The 27,371-nt window shown below is 47.2% G+C and overlaps 2 protein-coding genes across 6 annotated transcripts in view; one reads left to right on the top strand and one right to left on the bottom strand.

Moving 5' to 3' along the window:
• JMJD8 (jumonji domain containing 8) overlaps nucleotides 1-2,870 on the top strand; it is a 30,442-nt gene extending 27,572 nt beyond the window's left edge. For all 4 annotated transcript variants that reach the window (XM_063935068.1, XM_063935067.1, XM_063935070.1 and 1 more), the window contains exon 10: nucleotides 630-2,870. In XM_063935068.1, coding sequence (XP_063791138.1) covers nucleotides 630-710 — 81 coding nt within the window. In that variant the 3' untranslated portion in view covers nucleotides 711-2,870. The remainder of the gene's footprint in view (nucleotides 1-629) is intronic.
• A 767-nt stretch (nucleotides 2,871-3,637) lies between these two features.
• STUB1 (STIP1 homology and U-box containing protein 1) overlaps nucleotides 3,638-27,371 on the bottom strand; it is a 34,892-nt gene continuing 11,158 nt past the window's right edge. For both annotated transcript variants that reach the window (XM_063935066.1, XM_063935065.1), the window contains exons 3-7: nucleotides 21,008-21,173; nucleotides 20,715-20,805; nucleotides 19,894-19,950; nucleotides 18,907-19,023; nucleotides 3,638-5,029 (exon numbers count right to left, since the gene is read on the bottom strand). In XM_063935066.1, the coding sequence (XP_063791136.1) occupies nucleotides 4,904-5,029; nucleotides 18,907-19,023; nucleotides 19,894-19,950; nucleotides 20,715-20,805; nucleotides 21,008-21,173 (557 nt within the window). In that variant the 3' untranslated portion in view covers nucleotides 3,638-4,903. The remainder of the gene's footprint in view (nucleotides 5,030-18,906; nucleotides 19,024-19,893; nucleotides 19,951-20,714; nucleotides 20,806-21,007; nucleotides 21,174-27,371) is intronic.

The following is a 27,371-nucleotide window of genomic DNA, read 5'->3' as shown; positions in this document are numbered from 1 at the left end:
GCTGTGAGGGTGCTCTTTGTGAGGACCGACACGCCATACGCTGCCTTGCAGCGGCACCATCCCGGACCCAAGTTTTTCCAGAAACTGGGACGGGAAGTGTAAAAATTAAAAATAAAAATAAAAATCTTCTGAAAAGTGGCCATTGCCACAAGCCGATGATCATGCTGTGAGCACCGAAAAAACACTGGCAAAGTACACTGAGGTACTTGGGGATATGGAGGGGGGGGGGGAGAGTCCTAAATTTGAATATTCAGTGCCTTTGATCGGCTACGCCCGTCCATATCCCAAGAGTACTCCAGTGACCCCTAGTGGATGATAAAGAAAGAGAGGTAGGGCCAGGACAGTAGGAGCAGCAAGAGCGGAATAACTAGGTGCTGGGGAGAGGGACATCACACGGGATGAGGGTGGGAAGATGGAGAGCCAGGTGAGAAAGACAGAAGGCAGGCAGGACAATGGGTGCAGTATGTCAGGAGTTTAGAGGGCAGTCAGGAATGTACAAAGCGGCTGGGAGAGCGGGTGAGGTGATTGGTGCATTGTGGCGGTAGGCACGAAGGTGGTAAGACTGGTACAATGTGGTACATATGAATGCAGCACAGGATACAGTGACCATGTTTCTACATCCCACCCAGGTACTGTACTTCCCTGATCGGTGGTGGCATGCCACGCTGAACCTCGATACCAGCGTCTTCATCTCCACGTTCCTGGGATAGAGCGACATCTCTCATTGCACAACAACCAGAAGCCTCAGCAAGCACACACTGACAGCCCTCAGACCACTCTGTGACCTGCTGGATCGGTCACAGCGATCAGCGTCTGACCGTTTACACTACACGCGCTGGTCTTTACCCGGCGTGAGCCGCTACTCGCGGAACCCTGTGGAGATCCGCATGAATTCATGAATTGTTTTAACATAGCAAGTGAGGGTTTAATTGTACAGGAGGAAGAGGCACTTGCTAAGTTAGCACTTTGCACACAACTTTATTCCGAGATAGGGAACTGGATGTGTAGATTTCTTACTGACGATACTAAATTAGTTTGATTTCCTTGTTTTGAATTCACTACGCCGTGGTTTTAGGAAGCCGTTAAAAAAAGGTTTGTAAGACACTGGGTGTCTGATCCTCTTCCAGCACTGCTGGCATACAAACACCACATGGTGGCAGGTGCCTACTCCCAGCTTATTTCCCTATAGGCTGGCTCTTAATATAGCACATCTATCCAATAATTTAAGACAACCAGGTGCTATTTGATAGAAATTATCCCCAATAATCAGATTTCTTATTCACTTCCTAACACAACTTTTGTACTGTGACCAGCTCCTGACACATAAAGGACCACGGGCATGGAGCTTTGTCAGACCCGGCACCCATCCATAAACACCGATACGTTTTTGAACTTTAGGACAATAGCTAGTGCTCATTCTAGCACCCATCGCAAACTGTGCAGTTCCTATTTCCTGCTTCTCTGCTCTGGTGCTTCTAGCTCACTCTGGTCTGTATCTCAGCTCTGAGATAATACTAATAATAATTTTATTTATATAGTGCTCTTTCTCCAACAGGACTCAAGGCGCTTTACATACATCAAAAACAATGCACATAAGACTAGGTACAGACTAGAGTGTGCTAGAAGCACCCCAGCCAGGAAAAAGGAACTGCAGTGGTTGTGACGGGGTACTAGGATGAACACACTGCCCACTATCACTTTCCCATAGGGCAGATTTCAGTGATATGAGAGGAAGGTGACAAGAATCAAGAACACAAGTACTGTTCCATTATATATGCCAGGCTGGCCTAGCCAAATGTATTACACGTAAAGGGCATTTATCACACTTCAAACACTGATAATTATGTGAATTGTGTTATATTTTATTTGCATTGTGACTCAAATGAGTCTATTCTGTTAGGAGTGAGTTTGGACCCAGAAGCTGCTCTCACAGCAAATGTGCACCACCGTTTATATTTACAGTTTGATTTCAAAGTTACGTTGCATTTTCCCAGCAAACTCTCCTTTTGTTTGGGGGTGCGCCCCCTTCCGAGCAGGTGAATAGGTAGGGAAATACTTTCTATTAAGGTTAAAATGTGGGGACACAGTGCAGAACCTCATGTACACCCCTCCCAACGAATGTACATGCACTTGGGAGGGGTGTAAATAATATCATTTGGCCATGTCAGTTTTCTGGTGAATTTCTTAGAGAAAAAAAAAACAACCACAACTTGAGGGTGGGGGGGGAGGGGGGGGGGCGAGTGCCACGTACGTCCACATTTCTGCTCGCTGTTACCCAAGGTGGCAAGTAAAAATTAGTGGTGTGGCACCCTAACCAGTACTTTACATGGGTTTAGCCACTTTGCACAGCTACACTGGGTACTTTTTGGCGTAACGAGTGTGATAATTGATGGGCACCAAAAATTGATTTGCTTTGTTGGGCGCCCATTAATTATTGAAAACACCTCAAAACAATTGAATTCCCCCAAATGTGTAAATGACGTGGGACAGGTATGGTGATGTGTAAATGATTTAAGACAGGTTTTGGATTTGATGGGAGAGGGGTTTTTTTTTTTTTTTTTTTTTAACTAGAAGGGCCAAGTGTAATGCAGTGCAAGACGGACAGAGTTACGAAATTCCGGGCAAACTTGTAAAAAAATTTTTAAAGCAGCAATAATTTAGAAGATAAAACAAGGTTGGTTTTGCCTCGTAACTGTCGTCCACTTAAAAAAAAAAAAAAAAAAAATCCACCGTACAAGTTCGGTCAAAATTTCAGGGCTCCGGCCGTCTCGCCCTGCATTACATCCGACCCGAAGTGTGTTTTTCACCAAGATGCCACTGTTAAACAAGTTTGTAAAAATTCTCATTAAACATTTAATGCACTTACAAAATACTGTAAAAACTTTCATTTACTGAAAAGCACTTAATTACGATTATTTTTTTCAACATTATTAAAAAAAATAAAGGAAGGAAAAAATCATCCATCGGGCACCTTTTAACTACCTCCAGCACTTTCCATATGGACACCAACAGCCATCTATAAGGTGCTGCTATCTCAGTTGTATCTTTTGGGTTCCAGGGTAATTCCCCCATTGTTTCATGCACTTCTACTGGGTTGCTGTTTATGCAGAAAAAAAAAATTCCACATCTCAAGTCCCACAAATCGCTATTTCTAATCTTGCATTTCCCATGTGCGCACATTGCTGCACATGAGGAGAGTTCTGACACATCTACCTGACCTTGCCCTTGGTGGCGCCATACATTTACTGTAATTGAATTTCTGCTCGGGATGTGCCCTTTAATGTCACTTGGAGCAAACAAATCCCACGGATTGAAAAACTTTCATTCACCATTGCAAAAACAACAAAACCCAATGACTTATTCCATATCAAAGCCCATCCAGTGAAGACTCCTTTGTCTACAGTAAGTAAGCAGTGTTGTGTGAGCACCCAGACACCCCGCCACGCTTCTGCATGGATAGTTACTAAACACCTACTTGTTATATAAAAGTGCCACACTTGTAGCTCAGAGACAGACACAAGGTTACCAGACAAAGGAACACAACCTAGCGGCAATACAGGGCAGATGCGGCTGGTTACCTAGTAGAGGGTGATCTTAACTTAGCAGAGAAATAAGCAACAAACTGAAGAGACTAAGCCACAGAAAACCTCTTTAATGTACGCACTGTGCATTCACAGAAGGCTAACACGCTCCCGCATTTCCTGAAGGAGACTGCTACGGGAATATAGTTTAGTGACCACAGGAGACTCCAACTTATTTACATCAGATATGTACAGTGGGGAAAGCTAATAAGTTCACAAGAAATCCAACTCGTGTTGGGATATTTGATACTGACAGGTGCAAGTAAGTTAAAGATGACGTTTGCAATTGCTGGTTGGGAAACAATGAGTACGTTTGTCTTTGCTACATTCCCCAGCAGGTTACTGGGTGTTGCGATTACCCATGACGAAAACGGGTTTTGTCCCAGCAACCAAACAGGGTGGCATGCAGCTTGTCCACTGATTGGCCACACGGAAGGTCGCAATAGTGCCAGCAATACAATAATTGTGGTTCCCTCAGAAGGAGGTCCATCGATGGCTGGAGAGTGCGTTTCTGAGAGTGTTGCTGCCACGTTGCGATAACCTGGAAAAGCATTCCGCTGTTGGATATTTTGCTGGGTCGTTCTATTGTGAGGAGCGCAGTTCCTGCAACAGCCGGGGTCAATAAATATGTATCTACTGCAACATGTGCTGGTGGTGCATTTTCACCAGGTAGTAGAATATTCACATACAGATCACACTACGAAGCCACTAAGAAACCTTGAGGTTTATTCAAAGCATAACACTGAAAATGAGATCCGTCAAACATGCTCGGGGAAGGTGGTGTCCCGGTCTGTGCATCTTGAGAGAAAGGCAGAAGGACTCTACTCCCTAAGATGTTCAGATAAGTTGCCTGTGTAATTTGTGAGGGGGAACGTTCAAGGTCTCCATATTCCCCAAGAAGTGCTATGAATTATGGGACTGGGAGCAGCAGGCGTCTGTGCTGGGATTTACCGTTCTTTATATATTAAAGTTATATTTGACCTTCAGGATCAACAAGTAGTGGTCATCCTGCTGTGTAGACCTGAAACATAAAAGCCTTCTGCCACAAATCACAGCTTGGTGATAAGAGACCAGGCAAAAGCATCAGATCTGGAGCTTTTGTACTCGGACCATCCTAGAAACGGGACAGAAAGAACTCTGCTTCCTGGTTCTCTAGAGCAGAGTCGTCTCTGACTGCCACGTCGGGTCAGACAGTAGAATATATTCATTACACACGGGTGAGATGAGTAAGGCATGAGGCAGGACAGGCACATTACGTGACGCAGTTGGAGGAGCCATCCGACGCTGGAATGTGACGTCAGACCTGTGAATCCTCCGTCTTTTTAGTATTCCTCCACCCAGCCATTCTCAGATATGAAGGCATCGATGACCTCTTTCATGGCCAGGTTCGGGATCAGCTGATCTTGAGTCAATGGACTCCGAGTCACAGGGTCAAAATGTCCAACTCTCTATAGGAGCAAAAAGACAGAAGTAGTTACTGATTATTATACTGTAAAACTGAATGATAGACCAGACTAATATTCTGCTTGAGAGTGTTATTGACAGCTAAAGTCATACACGGGGAAGCATGCTCTGCAGGAGAGAATACTGTATAACTAGAATTTCAATCGCATTCCTCCGGTCATACATCCACGACTGAAACCAGTTTGACTTCATCACATTCTTAGCACCTTCTTATGAAGCTCCACCCCCTGGAGAGCACTGGCTGAATCAAAGCCTTGACCATTTCACACTAGGTCAGGATAATTACTACATCACTTCCTATGTGCGAATGTCTCAAGAGCAATTTGTTTCCAAATGTCAAAGCCTTCTGATACATTTATATTATACACTTTTACATTACATTCCTTATAAGTGCATATTCTATACATTTAATCGTGATTCTACAACCAGGCATAGAGCACTATAAATATATCTATCTGTATCATGCTAAAACACATTATTACCTATACATTTACAGTACACAGATCCTAGCGCCGATTCATCCATTTAAATCGTGTGGCAGGTCGCCGGCCACCGTGGACATGATGTATACACCAGTCTGATACATTAGAAAAAGATGCTGCAGACTTCCGGGGGCGGAGCCAGCGAGTATAATTTTGACACCAGGACATCATATTCTTATTGCCTGCATCTTAGGGAGCACTGGGATATCGAAATTGTTAAGGAGGTTAAAAGATTGCCCCGGAGTCAGGCCATCGGTAGAGACGGCCAGCATGACCTCCAACATGGCGTCGGCGCGAAAGTGATGTCAGCAGTGTAGCGGGGCGCACACGTCCTGAGGACACCTATCACTATTTGGACACAAAGCCATCTCGTCCTACAACTTCTATTGCCTTGAGGGAGCGTGCCGCTGTGAGTGGCGGAGCGGTGGAACGGGACGCAGATCGGAACAAGCTGGGGCATCCCGGACGGATGACGTGGCCCCTACAGCATAGACCGCCGGGTCGCTGGATTGTGAGTACTTCCCTGCTTGCGGGTCTTAAAGCACATACATCGCCTGTTGGAGGCGGAGTTCGGGTCAATTACAATGGACGAGTGACTGCCTCTTGAACTGTCTACGCTACAAACTTACTGGAATCCACTGATCTGGGGGAGCTTCACAGCAGTCACAGACAGCAGCAGAGTTACCCGGCCGCTTGGACTTACGGGGCTCACCACGGCACACCTCCCTGATCCGCGCATACACGGCTCACGCTGCTCTTTTGCTCGTTCTTCCCCAGGTACTAACTCTGTATGTATTACCCCCATCCTTTTCCATTAACAGCTTTTAACACTGCCTACACTCTCCCTATACTTTAACCCGTTCCCCCCTTGTGTGTTTCCCGTGCCCCCCCTTCCTTGCTCTCCCTTCCCACTCCGTAATCCCTCTTGATTTCCCCTCTCCTCTGGTCCCTCCATAACTCCTGGCCAACAGGGATTTTATTGCGACCGGAAAGCTGTCACTTCATGAACAGTGATTGCGGAAAGCTGCAAGGTGAGCTGCTTTGAGCTGTTCTGTGGACTGCTCACAACCTGGCTCCAGTATTCTCACACATCTATCTGAAAACGCAGACTATCCGATACAATGGAGGAACTGTATGTGATCTTTTGAATTGAAAGACTATTGTGGTTTGAGATGTCCCGTTGCTCAATTCTCGTTTAGGCTGTACTACCAACTAGTGGTTAACTACTAGCAAGTTGCTCGGTTACGTTTTGTTAACTTTCTTCCTTCACGGATACGGTTTGTTTTTTGCGCTTTTTGAATTGTGCAACCTATGGTTAGTCTCACATAATTATTTATATTCAGCAAGCCATTGTACTGCCCTGGGTTTTGCCTTCACCTGGCGGTTACGAGACGTCATGACTAAGACGTGCCTTAATCTGCATATCATGTGAATTGATGTTTGATTTTTTGATTTTCGCTGAGTGGCTCTGACATATCTTCCAACTCGAGCTCTTACGTGAGGTGTTTTATTATCATATACCACCGTGTGTTCATATCAGGGCCTTCCAACCCTTGTGTATAGCGGTCTAGTGACCGGGGGATGGACAAATACGTCCATAAGACTTCAGCGGTTAGACCTTCCCAATCCTCAGTGAATACAAGAATGAGTAAAAATAAAAACACTGCGGGGAAACCTAACCCCCCTCTCCTCCAGCTGTGGGCAATCCCTAGGACCAGCCTAAAGAAACAGAGGCTCTGCCTGACCAGCCATCTTTAATGCATATGGCAAAGGAGCTCTCGCGGACTCCTCATGCCCCAAATTGACAAGAAACTTGAAAATATCCCTCTAATTGATAAGAGGTTGGAACAGATACAAAACACTACTAGACTCCACACTTGCAATGATTGATCAGAACACCTCACGGCTAAATTCCGTAGAGCAAAGGGTTAGTGACGGGGAGGACCAGATACATACACTCCAACGTTCCACTGACACCCAAGATTCATCCCTTAAGGCTTTGCAGGCAAAAAAATAAGATTTTACTTACCGGTAAATCTATTTCTCGTAGTCCGTAGAGGATGCTGGGACTCCGTAAGGACCATGGGTAATAGACTGGCTCCGCATGAGACATGGGCACTTTAAGAAAGCTTTGGATTCTGGGTGTGCACTGGCTCCTCCCTCTATGCCCCTCCTCCAGACCTCAGTTAGGGAAACTGTGCCCAGAGGAGATGGACAGTACGAGGAAGGATTTTTGTAAATCTAAGGGCGAGATCCATACCAGCCACACCGTATAACTTGTGATAAACTACCCAGTTAACAGTATGAACAACAACATAGCCTCGGTTCAACCGATAAACTATAACGTAACCCTTATGTAAGCAATAACTATATACAAGTCTTGCAGAAGAAGTCCGCACTTGGGACGGGCGCCCAGCATCCTCTACGGACTACGAGAAATAGATTTACCGGTAAGTAAAATCTTATTTTCTCGAACGTCCTTGAGGATGCTGGGACTCCGTAAGGACCATGGGGATTATACGAAAGCTCCCAAACGGGCGGGAGAGTGCGGATGACTGCAGCACCGAATGGGCAAACACAAGGTCCTTCTCAGCCAGGGTATCAAACTTATAGAACTTTGCAAAGGTGTTAGACCCCGACCAAGTAGCTGCTCAGCACAACTGTAATGCCGAGACACCTCGGGCAGCCGCCCAAGAAGAGCCCACTGTCCTAGTGGAATGGGCCTTGACCGATTTCGGTAACGCAATCCTGCCGTAGAATGCGCCTGCTGAATCGTGTTACAGATCCAGCGAGCAATAGTCTGCTTTGAAGCAGGTGCGCCAACCTTGTTGGCCGCATACAGAACAAACAGAGCTTCAGTCTTCCTGATTCTAGCCGTTCTGGTCACATAAATCTTCAAAGCCCTGACCACATCCAGGGATTCAGAATCCTCCAAGTCCCGTGTAGCCACAGGCACGACAATAGGTTGGTTCATATGAAAAGAGGAGACCACTTTTGGCAGAAATTGAGGACGAGTCCTCAACTCTGCCCTATCCACGTGAAAAACCAAGTATGGGCTTTTATGTGATAAAGCCGCCAATTCTGAAACACGTCTAGCCGAAGCCAATGCCAACAACATGACCACTTTCCACGTGAGGTATTTCAACTCCACAGTTTTGAGTGGTTCAAACCAAGGTGACTTGAGGAAACTTAACACCACGTTAAGATCCCAAGGCGCCACCGGAGGCACAAAGGGAGGCTGAATATGCAGCACCCCCTTCACAAAAGTCTGTACTTCAGGAAGAGAGGCTAATTCTCTTTGAAAGAAAATGGATAAGGCCGAAATCTGGACCTTTATGGACCCTAATTTTAGGCCCAAAGTCACTCCTGTTTGAAGGAAGTGAAGCAGACGGCCCAAATGGAACTCCTCCGTAGGAGCAGCTCTGGCCTCACACCAAGAAACATATTTTCGCCATATACGGTGATAATGTTTTAACGTCACGTCTTTTCTAGCCTTGATCAGGGTAGGAATGACCTCCGGAGAAATTCCTTTTTCTGCTAGGATCCGGCGTTCAACCACCATGCCGTCAAACGCAGCCGCGGTAAGTCTTGGAACAGACAGAGCCCCTGCCGCAGCAGGCCCTGCCTTAGAGGAAGAGGCCACGGATCTTCTGTGAGCAACACTTGCAGCTCCGGATACCAAGTCCTCCGTGGCCAATCTGGAACAATGAGGATTGTTCTGACCCTGCTTATTCTTATTATTCTCAACACTTTGGGTATGAGAGGTAGAGGAGGAAACACATAGACCGATCTGAACACCCAAGGTGTCACCAGAGCGTCTACCACTACCGCCTGAGGGTCCCTTGACCTGGCGCAATACAGCCGTAGCTTTTTGTTGAGACGGGATGCCATCATGTATATTTGAGGCAGTCACCACCGATCCGTGATCTGTGCGAAGACTTCTTGATGAAGTCCCCACTCTCCCGGATGCAGGTCGTGCCTGCTGAGGAAGTCCGCCTACCCGTTGTCCACCCCCGGGATGAACACTGCTGACAGCGCGCTTACATGGCCTTCCGCCCAGCGTAGGATCCTGGTCGCTTCCGCCATTGCCACTCTGCTCCTTGTTCCGCCTTGGCGGTTTATATGAGCCACTGCCGTGATATTGTCTGACTGAATCAGAACCGTTTTTTCCCGAAGCAATTTCTCCGCTTGACGCAGGGCGTTGTATATGGCCCTCAACTCCAGGACGTTGATGTGGAGACAAGTCTCTAGATTTGACCAGAGACCTTGGAAATGTCTTCCCAGTGTGACTGCTCCCCAGCCTCGGAGGTTTACGTCCGTAGTCACCAGGACCCAGTCCTGAATGCCGAACCTGCGACCCTCCAGTAGGTGAGCACTGTGCAGCCACCACAGGAGAGATACCCTGGTCCTGGGAGATAGGGTGATCCTTCGATGCATTTGTAAATGGGACCCAGACCACCAGTCCAAGAGGTCCCATTGAAAAGTCCTCGCATTGAACCTGCCGTAAGGTATGGCCTCGTATGAAGCCACCATCTTCCCCAGGACCCGCGTGCAATGATGCACTGAAACCTTTTTTGGTTTTAATAGGGCCCTGACCAGGGCTATGAGCTCCTGAACCTTTTCGATCGGAAGAAAAACCTTTTTCTGGTCCGTGTCTAGAATCAGGCCCAAAAAGGTCAGACGCGTTGTAGGGACTAGCTGGGACTTCGGTATATTGAGAATCCAGCCGTGTAACTGCAGCGTCTTCATGGACAGAGACACGCTGTCCAGCAACTTCTCGCCTTTATGAGGAGATCGTCCAAGTATGGGATAATTGTGACACCCTGCCTGCGCAGGAGCACCATCATTTCCGCCATTACCTTGGTGAAAATCCTCGGGCCGTGGAAAGCCCAAACGGCAACGTCTGAAATTGGTAGTGACAGTCCTGCACTGCAAATCTCAGGAACGCCTGATGAGGGGGGAATATCGGAACATGAAGGTATGCATCCTTTATGTCCAGGGACACCATCCAATCCCCCCCTCCAGGCTGGCGATGACCGCCCTGAGTGATTCCATCTTGAACCTCTTCAAAGTACAGGTTCAGAGATTTTAGGTTTAAAATGGGTCTGACCGAACCGTCCGGTTTCGGGACCACAAACAGAGTTGAGTAATATCCCTCTCCTTGCTGGAGATGAGGAACTGTGACAATCACCTGTTGAATATACAATTTCTGGATTGCTGCCAACACTAGCTCCCTCTCTGACGGGGAAGCCGGCAGAGCCGATTTGAAAAACCGGCGAGGAGGCAAGTCTTCGAATTCCAGCCTGTATCCCTGAGAAACAATCTCTAATGCCCAGGGATCCACCTGCGAGTGAACCCAGACGTGGCTGAAAAACCGAATACAAGCCCCAGCTTCATGCGGTGGACTTTGCAGACGCAGGGGAGGACTTCTGCTCTTGGGAACTAGCTGTGTGCAGCTTCTTTCCCCTGCCTTTCCCTCTGGCAACAAAGGACGATCCCCGTACCTTTTTGTTTTTATTGGAACGAAAGGACTGCATTTGATAATGAGGTGCCTTTTTTGTATGCTGCGGGGGGACATAAGGTAAGAAATTCGACTTACCAGCCGTAGCAGTAGAGTCAAGGTCCGAGAGGCCGCCTCCAAACAACTCCTCCCCTTTGTAAGGCAAGGACTCCATATGCCGCTTAGAATCTGCGTCCCCGACCACTGTCGGGTCCACAAGAGCCGCCTAGCAGAAATAGACATAGCATTTATTCTGGAGCTTAATAAACAAATGTCTCTCTGAGCATCTCTCATATACAAGGCAGCATCTCTGATATGCTCTATGGTCATTTGAATGGCATCCCTATCTAAGGTGTCAATCTCCGTAGATAAGGGATCAGCCCATGCCACAACCGCACTACAAACCCAGGCCGACGCCATAGCCGGTCTAACAATAGTACCTGAATGAGTGTAAATGTGCTTCATGGTAATTTCCTGCCTGCGATCAGCAGGATCCTTGAGGGAAGCTGTATCCGGAGAAGGCAGGGCCACCTTTTTGGACAAGCGTGTCAGCACCTTGTCTACTTTAGGCGAAGATTCCCATCGTATCCTATCCGTTTGTGGAAAAGGATACGCCATAAGAATCCTTTTGGGAACTTGTGGTCTCCTATCTGGAGATACCCAAGCCTTTTCACACAATTCACTCAGTTCAAATGAGGACGGAAAGGTGACCTCAGGCTTTTTCCCTTTATACATGTGTACCCTCATGTCAGGGACAGGGGGTTCCTCAGTAATATGCGAAACCTCTTTAATGGCAATAATCATGTACCGAATACCTTTTGCCACCCTCGGCTGTAATTTTGCATCTTCATAATCGACACTAGAGTCAGTATCCGTGTCGGTATCTGTGTCATCGATCTGGGAAATGGTGCGCTTCTGAGACCCCAAAGGGCCTGGCGCCACAGGGACAAGCATGGACTGGCTACCTGACTGATCCCTAGCTTCAGCCTTGTCTAACCTTTTATGCAATAGATTGACATTTGCATTCAAGACATTCAGCATATCCACCCATTCCGGTGTCGGTGTTGCCGACATGACATTCAAGCACTCCCCCTCCACATTAAGCGAGCCTTCCTCGTCAAACATGTCGACACACGCGTACCGACACTTCACACACACAGGGAACCTCTTTTCTGAAGACCGTTTTCCCTTCAAGGAGAGACAGAGAGAGAGTATGCCAGCACACACCCCAGCGCAATGACCCTGGAGACCAACACAAAATGTTTTTCCCCAGCCGCGCTGTACAATATGATATCCGCCAATTATGTGCCCCCCCCCTCTCTCTTTCAAACACCCCTTCGCCGTGTGTAAGCAGGGGAGAGTCAGGGGAGCTTCCTCTCAGTGGTGCTGTGGAGAGAAAATGGCGCTGGCGAGTGCTGAGGGAGAAGCCCCGCCCCCTCCCGCTCAAACTTATTAAAATATGGCAGGGGCTCTTTTATATACATGTACAGTGCCCACATGTACATTGTCTTGCCATCTTAGAGGTGTTATATTGCTGCCCAGGGCGCCCACCCTGCGCCCTGCACCCTTACAGTGACCGGAGTATGCGAGGTGTATGGGAGCAATGACGCACAGCTGCAGTGCTGTGCGTTACCTCAGTGAAGCTTGAGGCTTCTGCCGCCTGACGTCTTCTGACTTCGTTCTTCTAGCTCTGTGAGAACGGCGGCGCGGCTCCGGGGGTGGACGCCCAGTAAGAACCTGCGTTCACCCCCTCTGGAGCTAATGGTGTCCAGTAGCCGAGGAAGCAGAGCCTATCTTAGACAAGAAGGTCTGCCCCTCTCTCCTCAGTCCCTCGATGCAGGGAGCCTGTTGCCAGCAGTGCTCCCTGTAAAAAAGTAGAAAAAAAATCCAAACAAAAATGCTTCTAGGCAGAGAACTCAGGAGAGCTCTCTGCAGTGCACCCATCCTGCTCTGGGCACAGTGTAAAACTGAGGTCTGGAGGAGGGGCATAGAGGGAGGAGCCAGTGCACACCCAGAATCCAAAGCTTTCTTAAAGTGCCCTATCTCCTGCGGAGCCCGTCTATTCCCCCATGGTCTTTACGGAGTCCCAGCATTCTCAAGGACGTTAGAGAAATAGATGATCTTGAGAACAGGGATAGGAGATCGAATTTACGCTTCGTGGGCATCCCCGAAGTAATCAGGGACGGACAGTTATCAGATTTTATAATAAATGACCTATTAGCTCTAGATATCGCAGATTCCCCATTTCTGCCACACATTGAAAGGGCACATAGAATTGGCCCTACTCGCCCTGATGTTGATGTGAAGCCAAGGCCTGTCATCGCAAAGTTTATGGATTTTCGCATAAAGGAACATGTTTTGCTCTCCTACCGCAAAATCCCGCAATTGCTAGTGAATGGCAAACGTATTTTGCTTTTTCAAGATTTCTCTGCCTCTGTTGCGCAAAAGAGGAGAGAGTTTTCTGACGTTTGCAAATTGCTTCACGAGAGCAATACTAGATTTGCACTGATGTATCCAGCTAAATTGCGTATTCATGACAATGGTCGCACACTACTATTTGCTGATCCTGTTACTGCCAAATCCCACATCACACGTATGTTGAATCCTGGGAACCCGTAACACAAGTGACAGCTATAATGCTACTGCATACTTACTACCCTAGATTGGTTTATCTTCCACAATTAAGAGACCATAGGTCCCGTTCTATGCTACTCAGCTTAACCTTGAATGTCACATTTAATATTGTTATGGTCCTCGCCAGCGCTACCGGAGTCTAGATATTTTGGTACTCCATACCTTATACCCTGAGTTGGTTTAGTTTTCACATGAGTGAGGCCTTTGATCTCATTATATGCTACTCAGCTTAAGTTAAATGCTACATTTAATATTGATGTGTTCCTCGCCAGTGCTACCGGATGGTTTAGCACTTGCTTGTTGCTATTTTCGTTTGGAAAATGTGAAAATTGTTATGTGAAGCAATGTGTGTTTTTTTTTTTTTTGTTTTGTTTTGCCCGTGCCGCGCCTCTTTCACTCGGTCTGTTGCTGAGCTCTATGATATAGTGTGGTTTTGGTTGTCCCTCTCCGCTCGCTGGGACGGGGGAGGGAGACTTTGTGATGCACTGTTCCTTCTGGATTGGCACCCTCGGGTGGGTGTAGGTTAGCGGACTCATGACTGACTCCGGTACAGGGGCCTCTTCGTCAGATACCTGCTTTAAGATCCTGTCCTGGAATGTGGGCGGCCTTAACTCCCCAATTAAACGTAAAAGGGTTATCACGCATTTTTAGCTGTTTAAAGTAAACCTCAAATTATATTTCTCCAAGAGACTCACTGGATGTCGGGCGCCTCCTCTGCTCTTCGGGCACCTTGGTTAGATAACTGTATCTCCGCAGATAATACAAGGAAAACTAGGGGGGTTGCGATCCTATTTAGTAAAAATTTACAGTACACGGTTTTGAACTCTGTCATTGACCCAAAGGGGCGTTATTTAATTTTAGATGTGGAAGTCTGGGGTAACAAGTATACACTGGTAAATGTCTATGCACCCAATGTCGAGACCGCTGCCTTCCTCCAAGAATTAAGTTCTCAGCTGTTGCAACGCGACAATTTTCAGCTTGTCCTGGGGGGGGACTGGAACACTGTTGATGATCCTACTATTGATAAATGTCCTGTCCCACGCACTTCACGGTCTCCTTTTTGGACACACCTTCAAACTTTAAAAGTCTCCCTCCAGCTTACTGACATTGGCGTCTTCTAAACCCCTCCAACAAATCATTAACTTTCTTTTCTGGGATTCATCGATCCTGGTCCAGGATTGATTCAATTTTAGTTGCGGATTCTCTAGTTACACGGGTCGCGCATGCTGATATCCATAACATTTTAATATCGGATCACGCTCCTGTGACATTGACGCTGCAAAGAACTCTTCAGTCGGGGGGCTCCAGGAATTGGAGATTTCCGAGTTATCTTTATAATTGTGACGATTTTCGGAAATTTTTGATAACCAATTGGGCCAACTTCTTAGACGATAACTTAGAACACTGGGATCGCCCAAATACTTTCTGGGGTGCGGCAAAGGCTGTTCTTCGGGGTCAAATTATTGAGTATGTTCATAGATTGAAAAAGAAAAATTTGGCGACTTATACTGCTTTACAATCGGAGTTAACTGCTGCATTGCAGCATCACCTTACCCTGCAGACTGAGGAGTCTTTGCGGCTTTATTTGCAGGCCAAGCAACTATTGAATGACCATTTGCTGGCGCAAGCAAAGCGTGACGTGGTATTTTCTTCTCATAAATATTATCAATGGGGTAATAAATCTGGTCGACTATTGGCAAATATGGCTAGGAAGAAAACAACTCGTAAATTCATAACTGCTATTAAACATCGAGATACGGGGCACCTCCTTACCAATTCCCCTGCTATAGTGAAACATTTTGAGTCTTATTTTGCCGACTTATATTCTGATCTCCCTTTCAGTGAACCTACCCATGCCACACTTTTACCTGACACAGTATAACCTCCTATAACGAATGCACAGTCGGATTTACTGGTGAGTGCAATTACTGAGGAGGAACTTGTCTCGGCAATGTCCAGACTCCACCTGCACAAATCTCCAGGCCCGGATGGCCTCTCCAATTAATTTAATAAAATCCTTTAGCCTCACATAATTCTGACTCTGCTAGAATTGTTTAACAGCCTTTTGCATCACCGTGCCCCTTTTCACCATTTCACAACAGCCCATACTGTTTTAATCCCTAAACCCGCCCAGGACCCACAACTGGTGACTTCATACAGGCCCATTACGTTATAAAACACCGACATAAAACTATTTACCAAGATTTTGGCAGATCGACTACAGACGATTCTCCCCCACACTTTAACTAGACATCAGCTTGGCTTTGTTCGCAATACACATTTGGTAAAGGGAATTCGGGCTGCTATTGCTGCAGTCATAGCCTCTGCTCAGTCGCCCCAGTCCAAGAATATACTCCCCAGTCTGGACACTACTAAGGCCTTCGATACGGTACTTTGGCCCCATCTATTCAAGGTCTTAGAACGTAGACTATTCCACCAAGACTTTATTAATATTATTCGTTATTTATACGATTCTCTTTCCACCACCCTCTTACTGAATGGCTATACCAGTGATCCGGTGGTTATGCATCGTGGCACATGGCAGGGTTGCCCCTCGTCTCCCCTGTTGTTCAACTTGGCCATAGATCCCCTCCATCGTTTACTATTAACTGACACTCAGTTTCATGGAATTCAGATAGGTCGCAGGGAACTAAAACTTACAGCATTTGCCGATGATCTACTGCAGGCATTACCAACCACGGTCCTCAAGGCACACCAACAGTGCAGGTTTTAGTGATATCCAGGCTTCAGCACAGGTGACTTAATTAGTAGCTCAGTTATTTTGATTTAACCATCTGTGCTGCAGCCTGGATATCACTAAAACCTGCACTGTTGGTGTGCCTTGAGGACCGTGGTTGGGAATGCCTGATCTACTGCTTTACGTTTCAGATCCAGGGACTTCCTTGACTCATATTTAATTTACTGCAGGCGTATGGACATGTTTCTGGTTTCAACGTTAACTGGTCAAAGTCGGTGGCACTAAGACTGGGGAGTGGATCGTTTTTAAGGGACGGGGTGGGGGGCTTACCACTAAAATGGAGCTCAGATCAATTAACCTATCTGGGGATTCAGATATCGAGAAAACCGGAGCGAATATACACCCTAAATTTTACCTCGGCTATCCAAAAAATTGAAGCAGAACTTGACACCTGGAAATCTATGCCTTTATCATACATGGGGAGAGCTAGCTTGAACAAGATGATATCATTCCCCCGTCTGATATACTTTATTCAAACCATGCCACATGTGCTTCTACCTAAAGATGTTCAACGTATCAATTTTCTGTTTAGAAGATGTATTTGGCAGGGAGTGAAACCACGTATAGCATTGATTAAGCTACAGCAAACCACAGGGAATGGGGGAATTAATTTTCCTTATGTTCTTTGGTACTCCCAAGCCGCTCAACTACGATACTTACATGACTGGTTGCACAATGACAACAACTACACGAACACAGACTTAGATAGGGAATTTTTACAAGGGGGGGGATCTAGTCACCTTTCTACATCTACATACTCAAGGTGTCTGAAGAGTTGAGGAGGAACCCACTATTGTGGAACATTAAAAAGCTATGGATGGATATACGAAATAAACTTGATCTAAATGCCCACAAATCATTATACCTTCCGTTCATGGCTAATCCGGACTTCCAGGAGGGTCGGGCTCACTATCCGTTTAACATCTGGCGGGTGGGGGGGGTGTTTCCAAGATAGGTCATCTAGTAGATATACAAAGCTCGGGGCCGCTCACGTTCCAGGAGGCCACCGCTAGATATCCAGTTTTGTTGGCCTATCATGTGGCCTCTCTTTTAGCTCAACACTATGTTTCTGCTACTATCAGATGTTTCTCACCTATGGACTGGAACAATCCGATAGATAAAATGCTGCAACAAACCCCTAGGGTTAAGTAAGGCAATATCGATTGCATATGGTTATTTTCGGAACGTTCTGGACTACTCTATGGGACAGGGAGGTATCAGGTCTTGGAAGGACTGTCTCCCTGGGATTGAGACAACTGACTTACTTGCGGCCCATGTAAAGGCTTGTAAATTGTTTCCCTCTTCTAGGTATAAGGAAATGTCTCTGAATATTTTACACAGGACTTATTTATCGCCGCATAGAAGGTGCCTGATAGGTCTAGCTGACACGCATGCATGTTGGAAATGTGGCGCTCCCCAGGCAGACCTGTATCACTGCCTGTGGACCTGCCCTATGATTAGACAGTTCTGGATAAATATAAGGAACTACTTGACGGCCAACCTAGTGAACTATTGGAGATTGTGTCCAGAATGGGCGCTTTTCTGTATTTTCTCACCGGACCAACGTCTCTCTCGGGGTAGTAGAAAGCTGCTGCTGGCAGTTAGTATAGCGCCAGGAAGGCTATTCTGCAAGTGTGGATTGCTAGAGATCCACCTACACTTTCATTATTTAAGGCCAAATTATTTTATCTTTTTAGGATGGAGTGGATAGGAATTTTGCTAGAAAAAGATACTAAGATACAGAGATTTTTTGAAGTATGGGAGAGCTATATAACGACCTTGTCGACAGCGGTTAGGGTGCAGCTCCATAACTCCTTGCCTAATACAGAATGGTTTTTAACTAGAACGGTTGCGGGGGATCCGCCGATTGTGCTTTAGAACGGATTGTCATTCTGGGCTCTGTGGACGGCTGGGGGGGGGGGGGGGGGGGAGATGGCGTACGGACACGGGTTTGTTTGTTTTTTGTTTTTATTTTGTCATCTTGACCTGCATATGTCTGGGTCAGCGGATTGGACTAGATTTTAAATCAATAGATACTGATGCCTCCAGAGACATGCTCCATACAAATGTAATATCATTGTTCTTACTATAACTGATATGTCTCTTGACTGAGGACTCAATTGTATTCTTATCTGTACCCTTCTTGCATTTACCTTTCCAACAGAGGTTTGACCTAATGTGAATGTTTATGTATGTATCACATATATTGCTTCAATAAAGATATGTTGAAAAAAAAAAAGAAAAAGATGCTGCAACCCTTAGCAACCAGCTGGTTACACCCTGCAATACTACAACTAATAAGTCAATTCACCAGTAAAGCAGTGTGTGGCCAGCTGACAGTGTGTGCGGGGCCGTCTCCTGAATGAGGATTGGGCATATGCCTGGCCAGCTTTAACGGACTGAAATCTGATTGGGTTCTGTCAGATCAACCAACAGTTTGGTACAATGCAGCAGCACCCCCCCCCCAAAGTGTGCCATAGGCATTACCTGCAGGTGTTCCTCTATGTCCTTCCTGTCGTAGGTGATCCCGCTGGGAGTTATACAGGGCTCTCTCATGAGCTCAAAGCTGATCTTTCCACACAGGTAGTCTGGGATGTCACGTTTCTGCAGGCAGGAGGAACCGGCTACAGTTAGTGCAGTCACAGCAAGCGAGAGCTACATCCGCCCAGTCACAAGCCAGGCACACAGGAGACACACACAAACTGATGAGAAAATCCCTGCCGTGTTATAGCTCTTCCCAAAACGGAATGCTTTATCTGCACAGAATACCATGTGATCAGGCGCCATCACTTTCTTTTTTTTTCTTTTTTTTGTAATTACCAAACACTGCTCACCACCATAATAATGTCAGTTTCCATCCTCCAGACTCCCCCCCCCCTTCTCCCTTAATGTGTACTCTGGCCTCTGAGCAAAACATTACAGCAGTGATTCAGTTTCAGCGCCGCTCTTTTCTATCCGAGCTGTTTACTCTGCTCAAAAAACCTTTCTGTGGGAAACCATCAGGAACCTTTCATTGCAACATCTGGATGTAGGATGATGTTCATGTTCAATCAATCATGACTTACAGTGCCAAGCTCCGCACACCACTTGTACCCATTGAGGATCTACCACATTAGGCCCCGTTGATCTGCCAGTTCCCCCCAGGGTGACACAGTTAAAAGGCCCAGAAATAAGAAGGTGCACTGCATGGAATTAGATGCAGTCATTTACGGTGTGTGAAAAAGGGTGGTAGCTTTGGTATTTAACACCCGGGGCTATTCAATTACAACCCTTTTTTCTCGCCCTAATAAATTACAGTGTTAACGAACATTAACCCACAGAATCTGCGATAAGCTCACAGACCTACAGGTTAACACGGTCGCAGCACCAGAAAAAAAAGCTAATGCTTCAATTAACCCATGGTAAATTACCACGGCTAATTGAATTCCCCAAGTCTGGATACAGATCAGCTAGTACAATATAAGAGCCACGTACCTTGCGCTTTTCGTCTACTTGGGAGAAGAGCTCGTCCATCTCTGCCAGATACTTGTCCTGTAGAATGAACAACGATCCAGTCTAAATGACCCTTGCATATAGCTCAGATCCCCCTCTGCAAACACTTTGTTCACCCCCTCCTAGAACTAGTCCTGCGCATACGCAATATAGGAGACTGCCTAGGGTGCCACTGCTCTAGTGGAGCACCAAGCAGGCACAGCAGTGGGATTGGTTGCAATTTAATGGACAATAGCAAAAATCTTGCCTAAGGCATCAAAACTGGTCAGGGCTGGATGTTCTTCCCCCTTAAACCTTGCAAATACCTCTTTCCCACCTCTGTCCATTGTAAATAACTTACCCCACGGCCTTTGCAAAACAGCTTGCTTAAGCCATGGCAATGGCTAGTCTGCCCAGACCAATTCAAAATGCCTCTTCGTTCTCCTTCTGCACCTTACAAATAGACCACCCACTATCTCCTTGACCCTTAAAAATTGGTTTTCCCTATCCATGACCCTTGCAAATGGCGTCCACTTCCTTTACGAATGGCTTGTCTGCACCCCACCTTGTCCATTCTGGCCCCATGCGAATGTTTTGTTCCCACTTCTGCTTCTCGCAAATAGATAATTTTCCCATTGACCTTTGCACTGTTCTATCCTCGTTTTATTCCATAAGACGTCTCAGTCTTCTGCAATATACTGAGTAACAGGCAGTAAGCCATACTAATCATTGGCCTATTGGCATTAGACTGACAGGAGCATATATCTGTTTAGGGGTGAAGGGTTCCAGCACCCAGGCCGTCCATTAGGGCACTATAAACTCACATGCTTGGTAGCCGTACAGGACAACTGGGCCCGGCTCCGGTTCTCCTCCACGTTCTCCTCCTCATGCTTCCTCTTTGTCTCTTCAAGCTCTCTGTAGATGAATAATCACAGGTTAGACTTTAGCAGCCTGTAACCTGTGCTCTATGGGAAAGGCAGGGTTTTACACTGGTCTCTATAGTGCACAGTGGCCCTGAACAGCAGATTTGCAGCATATCGTTGATTGGGGTGACTCCCTCTAGTCAGTGGCCATGCAGTGCAGCCCGCGTCACCCTGTGCAGGAGAGAAGTACCCACCTCTCTTTCTCCGCTAGGATGAGCTTGGTGAGATAGGCGTGCAGCTCGTTCTCCTGGTTAATCCTCCTCTCCTCTATGTTGTTCCATCGTTTCTTCTTGGCGATCCGTAGGGCGCTTGGGATGTCGTCCCCAAAGTTTAGCCTCTGCTCCTTCGCCAGGTTGTACGCTGGGACACAATGGAGAGAAATGCTAGGTGTTATTTTATTTTTTTATTCTTTTGCTATCTCCAACTCCCCCCACCCCCCCCCCCCCCCAAAAAAAAAAAAAACACACCAGAGAAAAGAATTTACTTACCGATAATTCTATTTCTCATAGTCCGTAGTGGATGCTGGGAACTCCGTAAGGACCATGGGGAATAGCGGCTCCGCAGGAGACTGGGCACAAAAGTAAAAGCTTTAGGACTACCTGGTGTGCACTGGCTCCTCCCCCTATGACCCTCCTCCAAGCCTCAGTTAGGATACTGTGCCCGGACGAGCGTACACAATAAGGAAGGATATTGAATCCCGGGTAAGACTCATACCAGCCACACCAATCACACCGTACAACCTGTGATCTGAACCCAGTTAACAGCATGATAACAGAGGAGCCTCTGAAAAGATGGCTCACAACAATAATAACCCGATTTAGTTAACAATAACTATGTACAAGTATTGCAGACAATCCGCACTTGGGATGGGCGCCCAGCATCCACTACGGACTACGAGAAATAGAATTATCGGTAAGTAAATTCTTATTTTCTCTGACGTCCTAGTGGATGCTGGGAACTCCGTAAGGACCATGGGGATTATACCAAAGCTCCCAAACGGGCGGGAGAGTGCGGATGACTCTGCAGCACCGAATGAGAGAACTCCAGGTCCTCCTCAGCCAGGGTATCAAATTTGTAGAATTTAGCAAACGTATTTGCCCCTGACCAAGTAGCTGCTCGGCAAAGTTGTAAAGCCGAGACCCCTCGGGCAGCCGCCCAAGATGAGCCCACTTTCCTTGTGGAATGGGCTTTTACAGATTTTGGCTGTGGCAGGCCTGCCACAGAATGTGCAAGCTGAATTGTACTACAAATCCAACGAGCAATAGTCTGCTTAGAAGCAGGAGCACCCAGCTTGTTGGGTGCATACAGGATAAACAGCAAGTCAGATTTTCTGACTCCAGCCGTCCTGGAAACATATATTTTCAGGGCCCTGACTACGTCCAGCAACTTGGAATCCTCCAAGTCCCTAGTAGCCGCAGGTACCACAATAGGCTGGTTCAAGTGAAATGCTGAAACCACCTTAGGGAGAAATTGAGGACGAGTCCTTAATTCTGCCCTGTCCGTATGAAAAATTAGGTAAGGGCTTTTATAGGATAAAGCCGCCAATTCTGAGACACGCCTGGCTGAAGCCAGGGCTAACAGCATTACCACCTTCCATGTGAGATATTTTAAGTCCACAGTGGAAAGTGGTTCAAACCAATGTGATTTTAGGAATCCCAAAACTACATTGAGATCCCAAGGTGCCACTGGAGGCACAAAAGGAGGTTGTATATGCAGTACCCCCTTGACAAACGTCTGTACTTCAGGAACTGAAGCCAGTTCTTTTTGGAAGAAAATCGACAGGGCCGAAATTTGAACCTTAATGGACCCTAATTTGAGGCCCATAGACAGTCCTGTTTGCAGGAAATGCAGGAAACGACCCAGTTGAAATTCCTCTGTAGGGGCCTTCCTGGCCTCGCACCACGCAACATATTTACGCCAAATACGGTGATAATGTTGTACAGTTACATCCTTCCTGGCTTTGATCAGGGTAGGGATGACTTCATCCGGAATGCCTTTTTTCTTCAGGATCCGGCGTTCAACCGCCATGCCGTCAAACGCAGCCGCGGTAAGTCTTGGAACATACAGAGCAGGTCCTTTCTTAGAGGTAGAGGCCACGGGTCCTCTGTGAGCATCTCTTGATGTTCCGGGTACCAAGTCCTTCTTGGCCAATCCGGAGCCACGAGTATAGTCCTTACTCCTCTCCTTCTTATGATCCTCAGTACCTTGGGTATGAGAGGCAGAGGAGGGAACACATACACTGACTGGTACACCCATGGTGTTACCAGAGCGTCCACAGCTATTGCCTGAGGGTCCCTTGACCTGGCGCAATACCTGTCTAGTTTTTTGTTGAGGCGGGACGCCATCATGTCCACCTTTGGTTTTTCCCAACGGTTCACAATCATGTGGAAGACTTCTGGGTGAAGTCCCCACTCCCCCGGGTGGAGGTCGTGTCTGCTGAGGAAGTCTGCTTCCCAGTTGTCCACTCCCGGAATGAACACTGCTGACAGTGCTATCACATGATTTTCTGCCCAGCGAAGAATCCTTGCAACTTCTTGAGAAGGGTAAATTGGGACGTGTAGGTAAGCATCTTTGATGTCCAGAGACACCATATAGTCCCCTTCTTCCAGGTTTGCAATCACTGCTCTGAGTGACTCCATCTTGAATTTGAACCTTTGTATGTAAGTGTTCAAGGATTTTAGGTTTAAAATTGGTCTTACCGAGCCGTCCGGCTTCGGTACCACAAATAGTGTGGAATAGTACCCCTTTCCCTGTTGTAGGAGGGGTACCTTGATTATCACCTGCTGGGAATACAGCTTGTGAATGGCTTCCAATACTGCCTCCCTGTCTCAGGGAGACGTCGGTAAAGCAGACTTTAGAAAACGGCGAGGGGGAGACGTCTCGAACTCCAATTTGTACCCCTGAGATACCACCTGAAGGATCCAGGGGTCCACTTGCGAGTGGGCCCACTGCGCACTGAACTTCTTGAGACGGGCCCCCACCGTGCCTGAGTCCGCTTGTAAAGCCCCAGCGTCATGCTGAGGACTTTGCGGAGGCGGGAGAGGGCTTTTGTTCCTGGGAACTGGCTGTTTGTTGCAGCCTTTTTCCTCTCCCTCTGCCACGGGGCAGAAATGAGGCGCCTTTTGCCCGCTTGCCCTTATGGGGCCGAAAGGACTGCGCCTGATAGTATGGCGTCTTCTTAGGTTGAGAAGCTACCTGGGGTGAAAATGGATTTTCCAGCAGTTGCTGTGGCTACCAGGTCTGATAGACCTACCCCAAATAACTCCTCCCCCTTATAAGGCAATACTTCCATGTGCCTTTTAGAATCCGCATCACCTGACCACTGCCGCGTCCATAAACCTCTTCTTGCAGAAATGGACAGCGCGCTAACGCTTGATGCCAGTCGGCAAATATCCCTCTGTGCATCACGCATATATAGAAATGCATCCTTCAAATGCTCTACAGTCAATAATATACTGTCCCTATCAAGGGTATCGATATTTTCAGTCAGGGAATCCGACCACGCCAGGCCCGCACTGCACATCCAGGCTGAGGCTATTGCTGGTCGCAGTATAACACCCGTGTGAGAGTATATACATTTTAGGATATTCTCCAGCTTTCTATCGGCAGGTTCCTTAAGGGCGGCCGTATCAGGAGAGGGTAGTGCTACCTGTTTAGACAAGCGTGTGAGCGCTTTATCCACCCTTGGGGGTGTTTCCCAACGTGCCCTATCCTCTGGCGGGAAAGGGTACGATGCCAATAACCTTTTAGGAATTATCAGTTTTTTATCGGGGGAAACCCACGCCTCATCACACACTTCATTTAATTCCTCGGATACAGGAAAAACTACAGGCAGTTTTTTCTCACCAAACATAATAAGAATTTACTTACCGATAATTCTATTTCTCATAGTCCGTAGTGGATGCTGGGGACTCCGAAAGGACCATGGGGAATAGCGGCTCCGCAGGAGACTGGGCACAAAAGTAAAAGCTTTAAGACTACCTGGTGTGCACTGGCTCCTCCCCCTATGACCCTCCTCCAAGCCTCAGTTAGGATACTGTGCCCGGACGAGCGTACACAATAAGGAAGGATTTTGAATCCCGGGTAAGACTCATACCAGCCACACCAATCACACCGTACAACTTGTGATCTGAACCCAGTTAACAGCATGATAACAGAGGAGCCTCTGAAAAGATGGCTCACAACAATAATAACCCGATTTTTTGTAACAATAACTATGTACAAGTATTGCAGACAATCCGCACTTGGGATGGGCGCCCAGCATCCACTACTGACTATGAGAAATAGAATTATCGGTAAGTAAATTCTTATTTTCTCTGACGTCCTAGTGGATGCTGGGGACTCCGAAAGGACCATGGGGATTATACCAAAGCTCCCAAACGGGCGGGAGAGTGCGGATGACTCTGCAGCACCGAATGAGAGAACTCCAGGTCCTCCTCAGCCAGGGTATAAAATTTGTAGAATTTAGCAAACGTGTTTGCCCCTGACCAAGTAGCTGCTCGCCAAAGTTGTAATGCCGAGACCCCTCGGGCAGCCGCCCAAGATGAGCCCACTTTCCGTGTGGAATGGGCTTTTACAGATTTTGGCTGTGGCAGGCCTGCCACAGAATGTGCAAGCTGAATTGTACTACAAATCCAACGAGCAATAGTCTGCTTAGAAGCAGGAGCACCCAGCTTGTTGGGTGCATACAGGATAAACAGCGAGTCAGATTTTCTGACTCCAGCCGTCCTGGAAACATATTTTCAGGGCCCTGACTACGTCCAGCAACTTGGAATCCTCCAAGTCCCTAGTAGCCGCAGGCACCACAATAGGCTGGTTTAAGTGAAATGCTGAAACCACCTTAGGGAGAAATTGAGGACGAGTCCTCAATTCTGCCCTGTCCGTATGAAAAAATAAGAATTTACTTACCGATAATTCTATTTCTCATAGTCCGTAGTGGATGCTGGGGACTCCGTAAGGACCATGGGGAATAGCGGCTCCGCAGGAGACTGGGCACAAAAGTAAAAGCTTTAGGACTACCTGGTGTGCACTGGCTCCTCCCCCTATGACCCTCCTCCAAGCCTCAGTTAGGATACTGTGCCCGGACGAGCGTACACAATAAGGAAGGATATTGAATCCCGGGTAAGACTCATACCAGCCACACCAATCACACCGTACAACCTGTGATCTGAACCCAGTTAACAGCATGATAACAGAGGAGCCTCTGAAAAGATGGCTCACAACAATAATAACCCGATTTTTGTAACAATAACTATGTACAAGTATTGCAGACAATCCGCACTTGGGATGGGCGTCCAGCATCCACTACGGACTATGAGAAATAGAATTATCGGTAAGTAAATTCTTATTTTCTCTGACGTCCTAAGTGGATGCTGGGGACTCCGTAAGGACCATGGGGATTATACCAAAGCTCCCAAACGGGCGGGAGAGTGCGGATGACTCTGCAGCACCGAATGAGAGAACTCCAGGTCCTCCTCAGCCAGGGTATCAAATTTGTAGAATTTAGCAAACGTGTTTGCCCCTGACCAAGTAGCTGCTCGGCAAAGTTGTAAAGCCGAGACCCCTCGGGCAGCCGCCCAAGATGAGCCCACTTTCCGTGTGGAATGGGCATTTACAGATTTTGGCTGTGGCAGGCCTGCCACAGAATGTGCAAGCTGAATTGTACTACAAATCCAGCGAGCAATAGTCTGCTTAGAAGCAGGAGCACCCAGCTTGTTGGGTGCATACAGGATAACAGCGAGTCAGATTTTCTGACTCCAGCCGGCCTGGAAACATATTTTCAGGGCCCTGACAACGTCTAGCAACTTGGAGTCCTCCAAGTCCCTAGTAGCCGCAGGCACCACCATAGGTTGGTTCAGGTGAAACGCTGAAACCACCTTAGGGAGAAACTGAGGACGAGTCCTCAATTCTGCCCTGTCCGAATGGAAAATCAGATAAGGGCTTTTACAGGATAAAGCCGCCAATTCTGACGCGCGCCTGGCACAGGCCAGGGCCAACAGCATGACCACTTTCCATGTGAGATATTTTAACTCCACAGATTTAAGTGGTTCAAACCAATGTGACTTTTGGAACCCAAAAAACTACATTGAGATCCCAAGGTGCCACTGGAGGCACAAAAGGAGGCTGTATATGCAGTACCCCTTTTACAAACGTCTGAACTTCAGGGACTGAAGCTAGTTCTTTTTGGAAGAAAATTGACAGGCTGAAATTTGAACCTTAATGGACCCCAATTTCAGGCCCATAGACACTCCTGTTTGCAGGAAATGTAGTAATCGACCCATTTGAATTTCCTCCGTCGAGCCTTACTGGCCTCGCACCACGCAACATATTTTCGCCAAATGCGGTGATAATGTTTTTCGGTTACATCCTTCCTGGCTTTGATCAGGATAGGGATGACTTCATCCGGAATGCCTTTTTCCTTCAGGATCCGGCGTTCAACCGCCATGCCGTCAAACGCAGTCGCGGTAAGTCTTGGAACATACAGGGTCCTTGCTGGAGCAGGTCCCTTCTTAGAGGTAGAGGCCACGGATCCTCCGTGAGCATCTCTTGAAGTTCCGG

Source organism: Pseudophryne corroboree, chromosome 7, assembly GCF_028390025.1.
Source record: "Pseudophryne corroboree isolate aPseCor3 chromosome 7, aPseCor3.hap2, whole genome shotgun sequence".
Classification (NCBI taxonomy): Eukaryota; Metazoa; Chordata; class Amphibia; order Anura; family Myobatrachidae; genus Pseudophryne; species Pseudophryne corroboree.
This window is presented reverse-complemented; position numbering and strand designations above follow the sequence as displayed.